Here is a 16,636-nt window from a genome sequence, read left to right as displayed (position 1 = left end):
GATGTGGGGTCAGGGTCAGGGTGAGGTGTCTGCAGCGTGGCTTGCTGGGAGATGGGTGACTGTGACTCAGCCCCTCCGGTCTGACCACCGCTCTGTCCCCTTTCATCTCCATGGGCCTGCTGCGGGACACACGGCCAGCACTCATGACCTGTCACCTTCAACCCCTCTCAGAATTTGCTGCCAATGCTTTGAACTTCAGTGTAATAATCTCATCATCTCTATATCTGCTGTTCTGCTTTTTTATCTTTTTTAATTTCTGCTTCTATATCATTGATATATAGAGGTTACTCTACAAACTCCTCAGTTTTAATATGTTTTGGTTTTTTTTCCCACCCTAATGAAACGGCAGGACATGCCTGACGTTTTTTTTAACAATGTGCATGAACGTTTGTTTGTTCTTCTCATTTCACAATGGAGTCTTGTGTTCTTGACATGCATTTTAGAACTACATACAGATAATAGAGTTTAGCTAGTGTGAGCAGTTACCCACTGAAACAAACCGTTGCAGTTGTTCTCTTATGCCTCTGGATCTGGCTGAAATATATATGGGCTCTATTACAACACTGGCCATCTCGGGCATCAAAACACATTACACATGCTGTGGTGGAGAGTGTGGATACGGTGCAATGAAGTTGCAATGAGGGCTTGCATTTCTGAAAGAGGAAATGACAGAGTCTCCTGTTTTGCTTAGACATTGCGCTAAATATTTCCTTTACCACCAACTCCAAGAAAGTCTGATGTGAAATGGAGTTTCTCCTCCTCCTCCTCCTCATCTTCTCAGTCTTCTTCACCTCTTTCTCCTTCCTTCTCTTCATCGTCTTCTTCCTCCTTCTCCTTGTTCATCTTCTCAGTCTTCTTTTTGTCGTCGTCTTCCTCTTCTCATCATCTTCTCCGTCTCCTCCTTTGTTTTCTTCCCCTTTTTAGCTCTTTTTACAGTGATACTATTAAAAACTTTGTGTTTTTTTTTTTTTTTATGAACACATGCTCCCTGTCTTTCAGTCATAGCTTAGGTACAACTTAGAATGGCAAGACCTTATATGCAAATAACATTAAAATGGCATGTAATCATTATACAGGAAGGCCAAATCTATTCCAGTCATTTCTGTGCATTTCTGTGTGGCTCAGGCTACAGACAGGTGTGTGTTAGTCTGCTGTTACTTTCAATGCTGGCCCCTGAGGGACAAAGCAGGCATGGGGGCTTACAGGAGGAAGTAACTGATGTCATGCGCCAGATATGTGAGGGAGGGGTCAGCCAGAGAACAATGAGACTCAGCGGATCTTAGCTTCCATTCAGCTCAGGAAATTTATTGCCCAAAACCGTGTCTGCTGTAAGCTGCACAATGAATTCCTGATGATACTGCTGGAAGGCTTATGGTGTTTTGGCAACCTGGCCAACACGCTGACATGAACACATCAATAGCAGAATGGTGCAATGAGCATGTTCAGTAAAAACTATTTACATACACAAGGGAAACATGGCTAGTTGTTCTTGAACAGTTACTACATTGAGTATTGTGTATGGGAATAATTGTGGGGATTTCTGTGCTTAATTTATAATGGCATCTATATTTTTTGTTTATTTGTGTAGCAATGTTTAGATGACTGGACACAAAGTGAACACCTAAACCTAATGGAAAAAAAAAAAAACTGAATTTTATGTGCAGATTTGTATTCTGGCCAATAATGTAATCTCTTGTTTTTGGCACAATGGCATCTCAAAACCACACAGCCAAGGGGTTGACTTCGTAAGTGAATTTGTTGAGACAGTGTTGCTTTGGTTCAATGTTCTTGGTTGGGGTGGATAATGTCTACCTTCATCCTCTGAAGTGCACATAACCACAGAAAACAAAGGTTAATCAGTCATGAGGACTCAGAGGTGAAGTATTTCATATTTATATTGTCCATGGCAGTTTGGGATTGAGTGTAGCAGGACCTTATATCTGAGAGTTTTACAGTTTTCATTCTCTGGGCAAGGTCAAATTGCCGGATAAACGATGTACCAAGGATGTTTCCTCTGTCTTTTTCTGTCTTGGACTGTTTTTAATGATAATTTAATTAAGATAATTCCTTTATTTTTCATGTCTCACATGTGTGCCAGTCACTTGATTTTAATCTGTGGTATTTTAAAAGATGTTTTTTCTTTAATGGTTTGACCCCTGGCTTCAGATTTTGTTGTTTGGGACACAAAAACTGATGACCTTAAGTTTTACTTAATTGCGTTTCAAGTCTGCATACTTTTTAAAAGTAACAGAATTTTTTTGGGGAAACCTTGTGAATATTGATTGCATATATACACTGACCTGTCAGTATTTGCAAAAATCTTTTTTAATTCATATTCTAAAACATTAAGATGATTGTGCATATTCATGTTTTATTACAGTAGTAAGACACATCAGTAAGACAAAATTCGGGTCTTCTAAGAACCACAATTGTCTCTTTTTTAAGTTTTGGTTTTACGGTTTCCAGCATTAGCTTCTGTTTGTAGTTTAGATTTGTCTGCTAGTCTAGTAAAGTCATTTGGAGGTAACCAGATTTGCCCAGAATAGGTTTTTAGCAATGTGGTTTAAACATACTTCAACTTTTTTTGAAAACAGTCTCTTCTTTGAGAATGAATTAGGCTTGTGACGGTGGCAAAGGACTGACTACTGGCGGTTTTGCAATTGCAACCATTCAGGAGCACAGAAACTTGTCAATGCTGCTGACATATTTATTAATAAAATAGCTCCGATAGCATGTTAAAAAGCTACAACAAAGTGGTAATGTTTTTGAAGTAGTTAACCCCTTAACTGTCACACCTTAACCCCTTAGTATGGGTGGTTTGGCAGTATTTGATTTGAATTCAACCTCTAATAAACGCATAAAAGGAGCACATACAGTGAGGAAAATAAGTATTTGAACACCCTGCTATTTTGCAAGTTCTCCCACTTAGAAATCATGGAGGGGTCTGAAATTGTCATCGTAGGTGCATGTCCAATGTGAGAGACATAATCTAAAAAAAAAAAATCCAGAAATCACAATGTATGATTTTTTTTAAACTATTTATTTGTATGATACAGCTGCAAATAAGTATTTGAACACCTGAGAAAATCAATGTTAATATTTGGTACAGTAGCCTTTGTTTGCAATTACAGAGGTCAAACGTTTCCTGTAGTTTTTCACCAGGTTTGCACACACTGCAGGAGGGATTTTGGCCCACTCCTCCACACAGATCTTCTCTAGATCAGTCAGGTTTCTGGGCTGTCGCTGAGAAACACAGAGTTTGAGCTCCCTCCAAAGATTCTCTATTGGGTTTAGGTCTGGAGACTGGCTAGGCCACGCCAGAACCTTGATATGCTTCTTACAGAGCCACTCCTTGGTTATCCTGGCTGTGTGCTTCGGGTCATTGTCATGTGGGAAGACCCAGCCTCGACCCATCTTCAATGCTCTAACTGAGGGAAGGAGGTTGTTCCCCAAAATCTCGCAATACATGGCCCCGGTCATCCTCTCCTTAATACAGTGCAGTCACCCTGTCCCATGTGCAGAAAAACACCCCCAAAGCATGATGCTACCACCCCCATGCTTCACAGTAGGGATGGTGTTCTTGGGATGGTACTCATCATTCTTCTTCCTCCAAACACATTTAGTGGAATTATGACCAAAAAGTTCTATTTTGGTCTCATCTGACCACATGACTTTCTCCCATGACTCCTCTGGATCATCCAAATGGTCATTGGCAAACTTAAGACGGGCCTTGACATGTGCTGGTTTAAGCAGGGGAACCTTCCGTGCCATGCATGATTTCAAACCATGACGTCTTAGTGTATTACCAACAGTAACCTTGGAAACGGTGGTCCCAGCTCTTTTCAGGTCATTGACCAGCTCCTCCCGTGTAGTTCTGGGCTGATTTCTCACCTTTCTTAGGATCATTGAGACCCCACGAGGTGAGATCTTGCATGGAGCCCCAGTCCGAGGGAGATTGACAGTCATGTTTAGCTTCTTCCATTTTCTAATGATTGCTCCAACAATGGACCTTTTTTCACCAAGCTGCTTGGCAATTTCCCCGTAGCCCTTTCCAGCCTTGTGGAGGTGTACAATTTTGTCTCTAGTGTCTTTGGACAGCTCTTTGGTCTTTGGCCATGTTAGTAGTTGGATTCTTACTGATTGTATAAGGGTGGACAGGTGTCTTTATGCAGCTAACAACCTCAAACAGGTGCATCTAATTTAGGATAATAAATGGAGTGGAGGTGGACATTTTAAAGGCAGACTAACAGGTCTTTGAGGGTCAGAATTCTAGCTGATAGACAGGTGTTCAAATACTTATTTGCAGCTGTATCATACAAATAAATAGTTAAAAAATCATATATTGTGATTTCTGGATTTTTTTTTTTTTTAGATTATGTCTCTCACAGTGGACATGCACCTACGATGACAATTTCAGACCCCTCCATGATTTCCAAGTGGGAGAACTTGCAAAATAGCAGGGTGTTCAAATACTTATTTTCCTCACTGTATGTGCGTTATAGCTCGCAGCCACATCACAAATCGAGAAACCATAATATTTTTCTTTATATTTAAAACATTTTCAGACCTTTTTTCTCATAAAATTTAATTGGTGTCATCTTTTGAACTCTTGGCATGAAAACAAACGGAGGTTTCTACCAATCTTTCATGATTTTTCATGTCTATTGCTATTTCAAAATAAAGGCCTAAACACGGCTAATGAGTATGACATATTCTTGTTGCAAATTGATAAATCCCAACAAAGATAAATGTATATACCTACTCTGCACTTTGCTGGTGTAAACGAGCAGCCCCTCTCTCGTCTTTAATGTCTTCGTATTTTCCCCGATATTGCAAAGTCACTGATCAAGGTTGGAAGAGCGATCTTATCATCCGCTTAAAGGGGTGGTTGATTATGATTTCATTTTTCTAACTTTAGTTAGTGTAATGTTGCTGTTTGAGCATAAACAACATCTGCAAAGATACAATGGTCAAAGTTCAATGCAAAGGGAGATATTTTATTTTAAAGAAATTGTTTTTCAAGGACTACAACAAACAGCTGGTAGGGACTACACGACATTCCTCCTAATGTAAAATTTACATTAATCCCGCCCCCGGGAACTCGATTTATAGATTATCATGACTAATGCTATTTATCAAGATGCTATCAAAATGCTATTTATTAATGCTAATTATCAAGAATATGCTAATCAATGACTAGAAGATAACTACACATAAGTTACATAAATTCACCAACTAACCATTCAGAAATGTCCTGTTGCATTCTACATGTTGTCACTTCTTCTTTCTGTCTATGAGTCTCTATCTTTCTGACTCCGATTTGAACATAAAAGGCTAAACGTTTTTGAAATGTTCAGTGCATCTCTGTGTGAGGTAAAAGGACACAAGCTGTTGAAGCTCCGCCCTCTGTGCCGGGAGCAGCAGCTCATTTGCATTTAAAGGGACAGACACAAAAACGGTGCGTTTTTGCTCACCCTCAAAAAGTGACAATTTTAACATGCTATATAAAATATATACGTGGGGTATTTTGAGCTAAAACTTCACATACACACTCTGGGGACATCAAAGACTTATTTTACATCTTATGAAAAGGGCATTATACCACCCCTTTAAGCAAGACCTTTATATTTGATGTTGCATTGCTGGGAAAAGTGAAACTGAATTGCTGGTGTTGTGCCGAATTTCAACTCCCTGTCAAATTATTAACCCCCTCGTTGAAGTCAGTACCTGATTGCCTAATCCTTACCCCACCCCTAATCCTAACCCCTCCCCCACAACTAATCCTAAACCTACCAATACTAGGGGGGTAATAATTTGGCGGGGGTCAGAATTGTGTGGATTAGGGGTTGAACAGACAGACTTGTCAACTTTAATGGTCTGTCGCTTGATGTCGACTAGTCGCTGATCATTCATGGCATATAGGGGGCGCAACAGGAAAAACAAATCTTTGAAGTCCACTTTTACGCTCTGTTTCAGTTAAAATGACAAATACATGCACCACTTATTTTACAGGCAAGTTAATCTTTGCTCTAAACTGCTGCTGCATTACGCACGCGCACACACAGCAGCGTGCATATCACGTGAAGATCCTATCACGAGTGCACACAATCATTCAGTAGCGCAGAAATGTATTGTAACTGTTCTGTGATTTATCAATAAAATAGCATAGAAACTGAAAAGTTCTAGCATATATTTCTTAGTAACTAAAATGTACAGCTTCACTATTAGTAGAGAGACGCTGCCAGGTGCAATTCACTTTTATCCACAGTCCAGCCCTGATTATTCTCCTCTTCTAGGGGCAGAAAGAAGACATTCTAATGATAAAACTATTTAGAGTAAACTCCTTAAGGCAGTCATATGCACAAAACTTGTTGCTGTTTCTGGAAACCAGTTTGCTTTGTCCTCATATTTTGTGTTAAAGAAAATCAAGTTTTTAATGTTGTCTATGTGGTGTTTTTAATATACTTTAAGACAAACAATGTGCAAATTCACAAGTCAACACTATTGCTGAGTATTTTCTCCTTAAAACTGCAGTGAAAAAAAGACAGTCTCAAAATCGTGGTTTGAAATCGCTGGTGTCACAAACTAGCTTGTAACCTTGTAATCATCATTACTATGCTGCGACGCAAGGGAGTCTCAAGAGAAGCCAGGTTATCCCAGTATATTTTTCAGTTTCTATGAAAAATCAAGTACATTTAGCAATATAGCAGGTGAATAATGTGTATGATGTATATTACAATGTTATGATGAACTATATGCATTTCTCCACTGACGATCTAAGTTGTTCAAAGTGTTTCTAAGGATTCAGATTTTTAGAAGGCAGACTGAGATGGCGAACAGGAACATGGTTTGTGTAACATTAGCAACACATATTTGCTGTTTGATAACATAGTCAAGCCAAAGGCTAATCATATTCATTACCGTTATGTGTCCAACGTTGTAGATAGCGATACAAAAAATGCATTACCATTCTGATCCATCGACTTGTAGACGAGTCTGTAAGAGTGAGTGGAGGCGGGGCTCATTTGCATATTCATGAAACTGTTTATACTAAATGTAGCAAGGGTGTAGTTACATTCAAGCTATTTTAAGGCATGAATAAAATGTTTGTTTTTACAGTAAAAATGTTTAAATATGCCATTTTGGTGATCAAAGATGAGTTTTTAAGGTATAAAATTATTGACTACAGGGGGACTTTAATGCATTTATGCTTTTAATATGTTGTAGCTTAAGTATAGCTTTTAGAACTGATTATAGTGAACAGGATGTAATTTTGTTTGTGTGACTATGTAATTGTCTTTGTAGTCTTTGTCTTTGTCATTAATGATGCTGGAAAGCACTTTGGTCAACTGCAGTAGTTTTAAATCTGCTATAGAAATAAAATGGTTATTTATTGTAGCCTGGAATATTTTCATATTTTATTTTTGAGATACAATACACTGATAAATAATACAAAGATATGACTTTTAAAAACGAATTATTTCTGCAGTAGAAAACGTTGTGGCACCAAATTGGAGATATGTGCTATGAAGGGGGCCCTTGGGTTTGCTATAGCTCCAGGGCCCTATGTGTTCTTAATGCAGGCCTGCACGTACCCCTCATTTGAGTGTTTCCATATTTGCAATTAGTTGTTAAACTGTTATTTCTTTTGTGAACTTGTACTTATCGCATGTCCCAATATCCACGTAAAAGTTAGAAAGTCACGTTCAAGGTTTTTTTGTTTTTTGCCTACCACCATCCTGAGTGAATCTAAAGGCCATAAAGACTAATGCAAACATGCATTTCACAAAAACAAACTATGAATCTGTCTTTTGTTCAGTGTTTTTTTTTTTATTATTATTATTTTTGTTTTTTTTTATATACCCAGACAAAAAAAAGATTTGTTGCCTATCAAAATGTTTTCTTGTCTTGTACATTTCTTTCAGATGAGCACCATGCCAGGCTTGCCTACTAGACCCTGTTTCTATGACATTGACCTTGATCCTGTGACGGAGGAGATAAAAGGACTCTTCTGAGGACATTTCGTCTGTCCCGTACATGCACTTGACCAGTAAGAATAAGTCAAGTCACCTTCATTTATATAGCGCTTTTAACAACATAGATTGTTTCAGAGCAGCTATATGTTAGTTGTGTTCAGCTAAGAACACAACTATGTGTGTCAACAATGACTTAGTTTTCAAAAAGATCAGATTTGATTTAATGTACGAAACTGTCTCTCCTTATCCTCCTAATTTTTTTTGTCCTCTCTTTTTTTCCTCCATTCTCAGGTGTTCCTCACTGTCCGTGTAGGCCGCCATTCATATGGCAATGATTACAGCTCATCCACTGCCTTCTACAAATGAAACCACTGAGGCGTCAACTCTACAATAATAGCTTCCTTTATGAATTTTGTATTTAGCAGGTTTTCGTTTAAATTAACTTTTTAACTGTTTGTTTAGAGTTTTAAGCTTTACTTTTTTTTTTCTTTTTTTTTTCTTTTTTCTGTAAGCATTTGTTTACATAGTGTTTACAATTTAATGACGCACAAAAGCTTTTTAACTCATTGCATGCAGCTTAAAACTCCGAATGCTTTAATATTTCTGTTTAATTTGTTTCAGGTTACTTATGGAATATGGTAACAGTATTCAAGCAAACTCCATTTATATTATTTTTTTATTTGAACACCGTTAGCATTCTCCATTTGGAACAGTAAATAATTAGTATCAGTTTCAGATGTTTGTTACAGCCAAATATGCCATGAATCTGATGTCTGAGGAGCTTTTAGACACTACACAAAACAAAATTATAGGTGGTGTTAGTGGTTTGTTTGACACCTGTTCTATCTCTCTCTCTCTCTTTGTTATAAATGATTAAGTGCTACATACTTGTTACGTACAGTCTTCCTGTATACGCACCTTTTCAGCGTGCACGTGAGTACATGCCAGAAAATCTTGTTTTAGACATTCCACCGTTATCTGTTATTCTGAGTCTTAAACTACAGTGTGCTACGTGAGTAGAGAGAAGAATTCCATTAACTGTTGCAATAGTTGTCTATGCTTCAAACCCTGTATTTTTCCAGTGATGATGGATTCTACAATGAAAAAGGCAGTCAGGAAACAAGATGACTGGCCAGAAAAAAAATAAAACAGTATTTCGGTGTAAATCCTTTGAAATGGATTGTGAACAATATAATTCTTTTTTTGTTTTTATCAATTTGCCACTTTTAAAAAACGTTTGACACATTCATTATGTGTCTGTGAGAGAATGTATTAGTGATGTGTGCACATGCGTGAGTGAGTTAATGAATCGCTAATCCATATTGTGAAGTCAGACTGTTGGTCCACAAAGGTGAAATTCCTTCAGATTAGATTCCTTGGTCTTTTATTAGGATAAAGAGCGGTGATGTATCGAACAGTAGCGGACGACCGGCCCCCACCCAGTCTTTCAATTCTTGTGCCTCTACAGGACACTGTCCAATCAGAGACACCCTATGAGGGCAGCAGTACTCTTTCATACCCCTCTCAATGAGAGGCCTTTTGCTCCTCTTTAAGACACCCATAATTAGCTGACCAACTCAGCTTGACATTTACTCAAATACTCACACACACAAAAACCTGTAATCTCTTGCCCCACAGAGGACAACAATGGAGTTTTTGTTGGTACCCAAAATAGTAGTCCAGTAGTGTTATTGTTCCATTTTCATGACGTAAAAAAGGAATACGTTGTGTGTGTGCTGTAAAAAGGGGAAGTCATTATTTTATTATTTGAGATTGGTGGGAGCTCTGATGAATAGGTTCCTGTTGCTGCCAGTGACTGCTGCCATTTTGATCTTTTGTAGGGCGCCCAATATGGAGCTGTTCTTGCTCATTTAATGCATTTCACCCGATACACTACTGTTAAAAAGTTTCTGGTTGGTAAGATTTTTTTCATGTTTTTGTAAGAAGTCTCTTAGTCTCCAAGGCTGTATTTATTTGATAAAAAATATAGTAAAATGTCATGAAATATTTAAAATGTTTTCTATTTTACTGCATTTTAAAATGTAATTTATTCCTGTGATGGGAAAACTGATCGTTCAACAGCCATTACTCCAGTCAGAGTATGATCCTTCAGAAATCGTTCTAATATGGTGATTTGGTGCTCAAAAAACTTTTCTCTAATGTTGAAAACAGTTGTGCTGCTGCTTAACATTTTTGTGGAAACTGATACATTCTTTGATTATTAGAAAGTTTGAACAGAGCAGCATTTATTCGAAAAAACGTGTATCGCTTTACTGTCACTTTTGTTGCATCTTTGCTGAATAATAAAAAGCTTACCCACTCCAAACGTTTGAAAAGTAGCTTATATTAACATTGTGCGGTTTCGCAGTTATTCTACAGCATCAGCTTGTTAGCTAATAGTGAACTATCTGAATTAGCTGTAGTCTTTCACGTCAATCATTTGAGAGAGAGTTATTAAAGTTTCTGCCTGTCAAGCATCTCAAATCAGTCATTGTTTCAATTTGGTTAAGTTGTTTTCTGGGTCACAGAGATGCTGATTCAATTACATTTTAAGGCTGTTCTTTTGACATTCAGACAAAGCCATTAGGAATTCAGGCACCAACAATTTGGCGGCCTTTTTTTTTTTTTTTTTTGGAGAGATGTTATATACTGCAGATTTTTATTTAGCAACCTCTGAGTTTTATTTTACATGCTGTTACAGTTTGTTTTCCACCCTCAGTTTATGCAAGTCATTTAACCCTCTGGACTCAACCTCAGGTTGTTCAAGTGGGTCTGTCACTGTTTGTAAAATGTAAACTACTGTACAGTAAGTGTCTTTATGAAAGCATCAGCTACAAGGCAAATTACTCATTATTTACTAACAATTCTAATGGCTTTACTTTGGTTTTCAGCTTGTTACATATTGGGCCTCTTTCTACACCGTGGTCCTGAACATTAAAATTATGAATCAATTAAACACGAGCGATTTAAGCATGTTAAGCATTAATCAATCAAGTACGTGCGAGGACTCACATTGGGTAAAGTCAGTGTTATTTAATTTAGTTAGTGTGCAAGCGTTGTGATACAGTCTGAACATGTCTTTATCAAATTGCTTTGAGTTCATAACCCACAAAATGTTTAATGCACGTAAAGCACTGCTCTACGTAATAAGAGAATATTGTTTTGAGGATAAAAAAAGATTATGAAGGCGCTCTCTGATTTGCAATACAGGTCATTTTTTTTTAAATTATGGATTTAACTATGTGTTCAAAACACACTATTTATCCACCACAAACTACTGCCTCTAAATAGGAGCTGGGTATTTCTGAAAAGCAAACATGCCTTCCATCTATTCTTTAATTGTTTTTCCCTCTTCTTTTAGTCTAAGTTATTCTTTAACAATGACCAAACTTTCGCACATAACATAGGCATCCGCAGGAATGGTCTTTGCATAACATAAACATATAATCAAATGACCCAGCCTGATCCTTCATATAGGCTACTTCTTATGAAAACAATGCATTATGTATTTTAACACAAAGTCTAGTCATTTTAATCTTAACCCTGGGTGTTGTTTATTTCTCTGAACATGGAGCCAGTGTATCGCACCACAGCAAAGTGGCTTGTGCAAACTCGGTGTAATTTACACATTTAAAGATTCTAAACAACATGCATTGGAGCACAGCCAAATACGCAATTAAAGCAGAGACACAGAGAAACCTCACTGCATGGTTGGTTTAGATGCATGCGTGATGTGGACGTAAACTAGTGCCCTCTTAATTTGGGATTTCCTGTGGGACACGTTCCGTTTTTCTGTGGAGGCCCATCCGGCACCCAGTGTTGACATTCCCACTGTCTGTAAATAAAACCAGAACAGAAGCTTAAATTTTAATATATTTTTTTTATAATCGCAGCTGCATGCCATTGAAAAAAATATATTAATGCATACTTTTAATAAAAAAAACTTGTGTACAATTTCATGAGAAATATAAATGCCAGTGTAGTTTATAATGAGCTAGGAGTTAGGAGAAACTGGTTAGTGTTGTAAGACGGTACCAAGTTATAACAAATAAAATGTAAGTTGTAACACTAACAGACATTTTTTTTTAGGCTATACCTGTATATTATAATTAAACAAGAGACCATTCTGATTCAGATAATACTAGTTCTGTAATTTAACATTCAATAACATGAATACAAATCAAACTATAACGAGACTGAAATGTAGGCTACTTATCTCAGAACTGTATTTTGTCCAAAAAATGTCATCTTTTAGGCTGCCTCAGAGGTTGGTAGGCATATAGTACCTTTCTAAATGGTGTTACAGTCCCAGGTCTGACTCTGGTTTGATGCTGTAAGGCGTGTCTGGCTGCTCTCCATGTGATACTGATGGGAGGAGGGCTCCTAAAAGTGAACCTACAGACCCGTTTCTACACTTTCCAAAGCAGACAACCCTCGGGACGGACTGCAGGGCGCATTTACACGGGCTGTTGGATACCTACTTCCTTTTGAACGCTCATTATTTTCGTGAGAGTGGAGAAACAGCGACGTTATCATGGGAGCGACACCATCCGTGCAGCGGGACGCGAAGAGCCCTGAAGATGCGCCAGAGGACATCAGCGCGGAGCTCAGCGACGCTCAGGATGGAGAAACCCTAGATGGCAAGGTAACATTACGCTTGAAACGAAATATTATCGTTATGAGATGACGTGTGTGGGGATAAAAGAGGGGTAAATCGCTGAACATGTTCACCTAAGTATCCCCGTTCGGGACCCCTTGAGTCAGATGCGTGGCGCAGCTAGTTATTGAGCTTTGCTTTATGTAAACACCTGATACCTCCTGACAGCTAGCTGGGACTGCGTTTGTGTGATTCGGCTTAGCAGGTAGAAGGCCTATTGAGAAAACGTTGAGACCCGTTTGCTTATGCATGTTCTTTAAGTTTTATTTTAAGTTTAATGAGTAGATTTGCAGTAATGCAGTATTGAGGAAGTCAGATGGACTCCACTTGTTATTAGCTACAGCAGCGGTGCGATATTTTCATTTCTTTTATTCTTGTTTTTCTTTTATTTATTTATTTTTGTCCGCAGACAACAATATCAGATTTCGTCAGGAAAAAGAAAATTGAGATAAAAATGCATTTCTATCTTGTTCCCAATTCCTCATGATCTCAATATTTTATGACATAGTGGGTCTCTCATAGTGTGGCTCGTCTTTGGTCGGTGGTTGAATAAGTTATTTGTTTGACATCATACTAGAATTATCATTCAAGCAATTCTGCCTTCAAATATATTATTCAAAAGCAGTAGTGCTGTCATACTGAAAAGTAACATGAGGCTGCAGGTCAATCGAAGTCATCCTGATATTTATCACCACACGACACAAGTGTGATAATAGCCTACTTTTGGAGTTCTGTAAACAAGAAGTTAGAGTTTAAAAGAGAATATGAAGAGTTCAGATGCAAAAGCCTCTAAGTGCCATCTGAATTTTTCTTCTAGAATGATAATTTTGATCAAACTTGTATATTTAAGTTCAGTAATTAAGTCGTCCCCCCCCCCCCCCCCCCCCTTTTTCACTCTTGCGTGATGCCTTACTTAATTTAGAGACACAAATTTGCACGATGCTGTTATTTCTTGTCATGTGCGAAATCACGGGATGCATAACTTACACCTTGGTGTTATATTACTTTCAAAGAGCTATCAAAATGACATGGGCTAATGTAGCCAGGAGAAGGCATGAAGAAATCACAGGGATTTACTAAGATTCAGAGGAGTGAAAATCAGCATCTTATACTATGATGTAGCCTACCGTTACATTCTTGCATTATTTAAAGAGATGCTCCAGTGGGTCTTAAAAGGGTTAGTTCACCCAAAAATAAATATTCTGTCATCATTTACTGACCCTCATGTCATTTCAAACCTGTTTGACTTTTTTTCTTTCTTCTGTAGAACATCAAGAAAGTTGAACAATTCAAGTTATTATTATTTTGATCACATACACAGAGATGATCAAAACCACAACTGACTGTCCTGTACCTACAACTATATTTTTATATAGTCTTTTGACAATTTCATCTAATATTAACTCGATGAAAACCCATATTGTTTATTTAAAACGCTTTCAAAGAAACAAAATTGAAAATTGACCAAGCCATTCAAGGGATGATCCCACTGTATTAATTTTACACATTCAGAAATGGACACCATATTTGCTTGTGTATATGTTCTTTTACATACAGCCTTCTGGAGCTCTTGTGTACAGTTTTAGGTTTGAGAAGACTTTTACTGTTAAGTTGTTCCTTACAGAAGAGATAAGCACATAACAGTGTTAAATATGAAACTTTGTACAACAGATATGATTGTTTTAGGAGAGTAATGTTCATAAATGTGATGGGACACATTTTGTTCCTGACAACCGTTACAATTTGATGTATTTTTTCTTCTCAAATAAAGTACAAACAAGACAATAACCTTGCATGTTGTTTTCCCCAGCATTCCATTCTTCTTCTTCTTCAGCTGTTCAGTTTTATATAAAGTGCTTGATGATTGTCGCTGATATTGTCTCACCTGCTGAGCTTGAATAGAGCATGCACCTTTTTTAAAGGCAATCATAGTTGTTGAAACAAGACCTTAGGAACAAAAAGACCTGTTAAACCCATCCGGTTTTGCGACTTTTCTGAATTCTCCGTAAATTTGAATCTTGACTGAAACATGTCAAGACCAGTTTGAGGTATGGAATATGCAAAACTCGAGTGTTTGTTATTTATCAGATAAGGGCCCTTGAACAGGTGTGGTCTGGTGTTTGTGTGTGTGCGCTTTAGCAATACAACTACATGCTGTGTATACAGCGTTTGTGTGAGGCGCCCTACTGGAGATGTGGTTGATAAACATCCTCTCTGGCGCACATAGGAATTTTAGTAATTCCTCTCTCGCTTTCGCTCACACTCGCGCGCTCTAAAAATGGGTCAAAACATGGATGGGGTTGAACACCTACTCAGACATCCCCTCACATTTCAACATTTCCTCCCCCTAAAATGCCTCTAAAACACTCACTTTGTTGAAAAACCAACAGCGGCTGAACCTCGGCTCTCGACCCTTTTCAGACTTTTCAGGCTAAGTCCGCCATTCTTTTAAAGACTCAATTGCAAACATAAACTCACAATAATGCCTGTGTTGGCTTTACAATGAGACACACACACAGGCCTTTTTCCAAACCAACAATGCACTGATTGACAAGTTCATAAACACCCTTTAGTTGTGATTATCTGGATTAGATTCACACTATTCAACACTCAGAAGTAGAGTTTAACTTGAATGTGTAAACTTATTTAACATTATGAAGGATGGCATAAAACCCTTATGTCAGAGCGGTAATGAGAGAGGGGTGGTGTGGGAGCATTTGCAATCAGATAAGAGCCTCATAAAGGATGGGACCCGAGAAGAGGGGGGAGTGGAGAACGAAGAGAACAGAGGGCCCATTTAGGATGGGCTGGAGGACAGGTCCCGGGGCAGAGGGGTGCTGAGTGTGCATCGGCCCGAAGAAAGAGAACTTGGGAGAGAGAGAGAGAGAGAGAGAGTGATTCAGGGAGGGGGATGTGGGAGAAAGATGGCTGGTCTGAATGGGAACATATCATGTAGAATGAGTGAAAGAAAGGGCACAGGGAGGGAAAACAAGTAGTTGGATAATTAGCTTGTGCTTTTCTGCTAGGGGCGATGAGAATGGTAAAGATAAGAAATGGAGATGACGTGAAAGAAATGAGAAATAACATTCTTAGTTCAAAAGAAAAGCTGTATGAGATGTCATGCTGACTCTCTAGCTGTCACAATGAATACAGGTAGTGTTGAGAAGTGAGATTCAGGTGAGGTCAGGTGGAAAAAACATTCACACTCACCCAATTCTGCCTGATCCCCGGATCTCAACTCAATTGTGTCATCTTATTATGAAACTTATGAAACTGTTTATGAAACGTAACTTTAACAGTAAGGTCTAATAGTGATGTAGTAGTCCGAGACCGGACTCGAGACCGATTTCTACTTTCTCGGACTCGTCTCGGACTTGTTCCTTCAAAGACTCGGTCTTGACTCGGTCTCGAGTCTCGACCCTTCAAAGATTCGGTCTTGACTCGGACTCGGCATTGGCGGTCTCGTCCCCATCACTAGTCCACTAGAATACATACCACTAGAAAAATTTTATTTGCTCTGCATGTCCTAACTCTGATTAAAAAAGTCAGGGTGGGCTTAACATGTTGATGACAGAGCAGCACTGTTGAAGCAGTTTAGAAAAATAGGCACAAGATGATGCATGTGGTAGGGATTTTTTTAATGATAGTAAAAGCATAGTCCATATTAAGACGTTAAGACTGCTCCTCTAAACAATTCCCAATCTAGCTTAGTCTGTAGGCCTAACTGTCGATTATTAACTGGGGTGATATTAAATCATGAATATGAAAACTGACATGTTTTTATGGTCTTGGTCTCGACTCCTAAAGACTCGGTCTCGACTCGGACTCGACTGTATTTGAAAACCAACGGACTCGGTCTCGACTCGGACTCGACCCTTCAAAGACTCGGTCTTGACTTGGACTCGGCATAGGCGGTCTCGTCCCCATCACTAAGGTCTAATGTAATAACATTAGGTATCATGAACAATATTTTCGTAATTTCTGTTAACTTTATTCATGCCAT

At 38.3% G+C, this 16,636-nt stretch overlaps 2 protein-coding genes across 4 annotated transcripts in view; both read left to right on the top strand.

Annotated features, from left to right (window-relative positions):
- Positions 1–10,296, top strand: part of mthfd1l (methylenetetrahydrofolate dehydrogenase (NADP+ dependent) 1 like) — a 35,498-nt gene extending 25,202 nt beyond the window's left edge. For all 3 annotated transcript variants that reach the window (XM_084432561.1, XM_084432560.1, XM_084432562.1), the window contains 2 exons: positions 7,926–8,050; positions 8,268–10,296. In XM_084432561.1, coding sequence (XP_084288687.1) covers positions 7,926–8,015 — 90 coding nt within the window. In that variant the 3' untranslated portion in view covers positions 8,016–8,050; positions 8,268–10,296. The remainder of the gene's footprint in view (positions 1–7,925; positions 8,051–8,267) is intronic.
- Positions 10,297–12,389: 2,093 nt separating this feature from the next.
- The window catches only part of akap12b (A kinase (PRKA) anchor protein 12b), a 40,248-nt gene continuing 36,001 nt past the window's right edge, over positions 12,390–16,636 (top strand). The window contains exon 1 of the mRNA XM_084432558.1: positions 12,390–12,621. Coding sequence (XP_084288684.1) covers positions 12,511–12,621 — 111 coding nt within the window. The 5' untranslated portion in view covers positions 12,390–12,510. The remainder of the gene's footprint in view (positions 12,622–16,636) is intronic.

The sequence above is a fragment of the Rutilus rutilus genome (assembly GCF_951802725.1).
Source record: "Rutilus rutilus genome assembly, chromosome: 15".
Lineage (NCBI taxonomy): Eukaryota > Metazoa > Chordata > Actinopteri > Cypriniformes > Leuciscidae > Rutilus > Rutilus rutilus.
The sequence above is the reverse complement of the archived record's forward strand: the minus strand, read 5'-3'. Positions and strand labels throughout refer to the sequence as shown.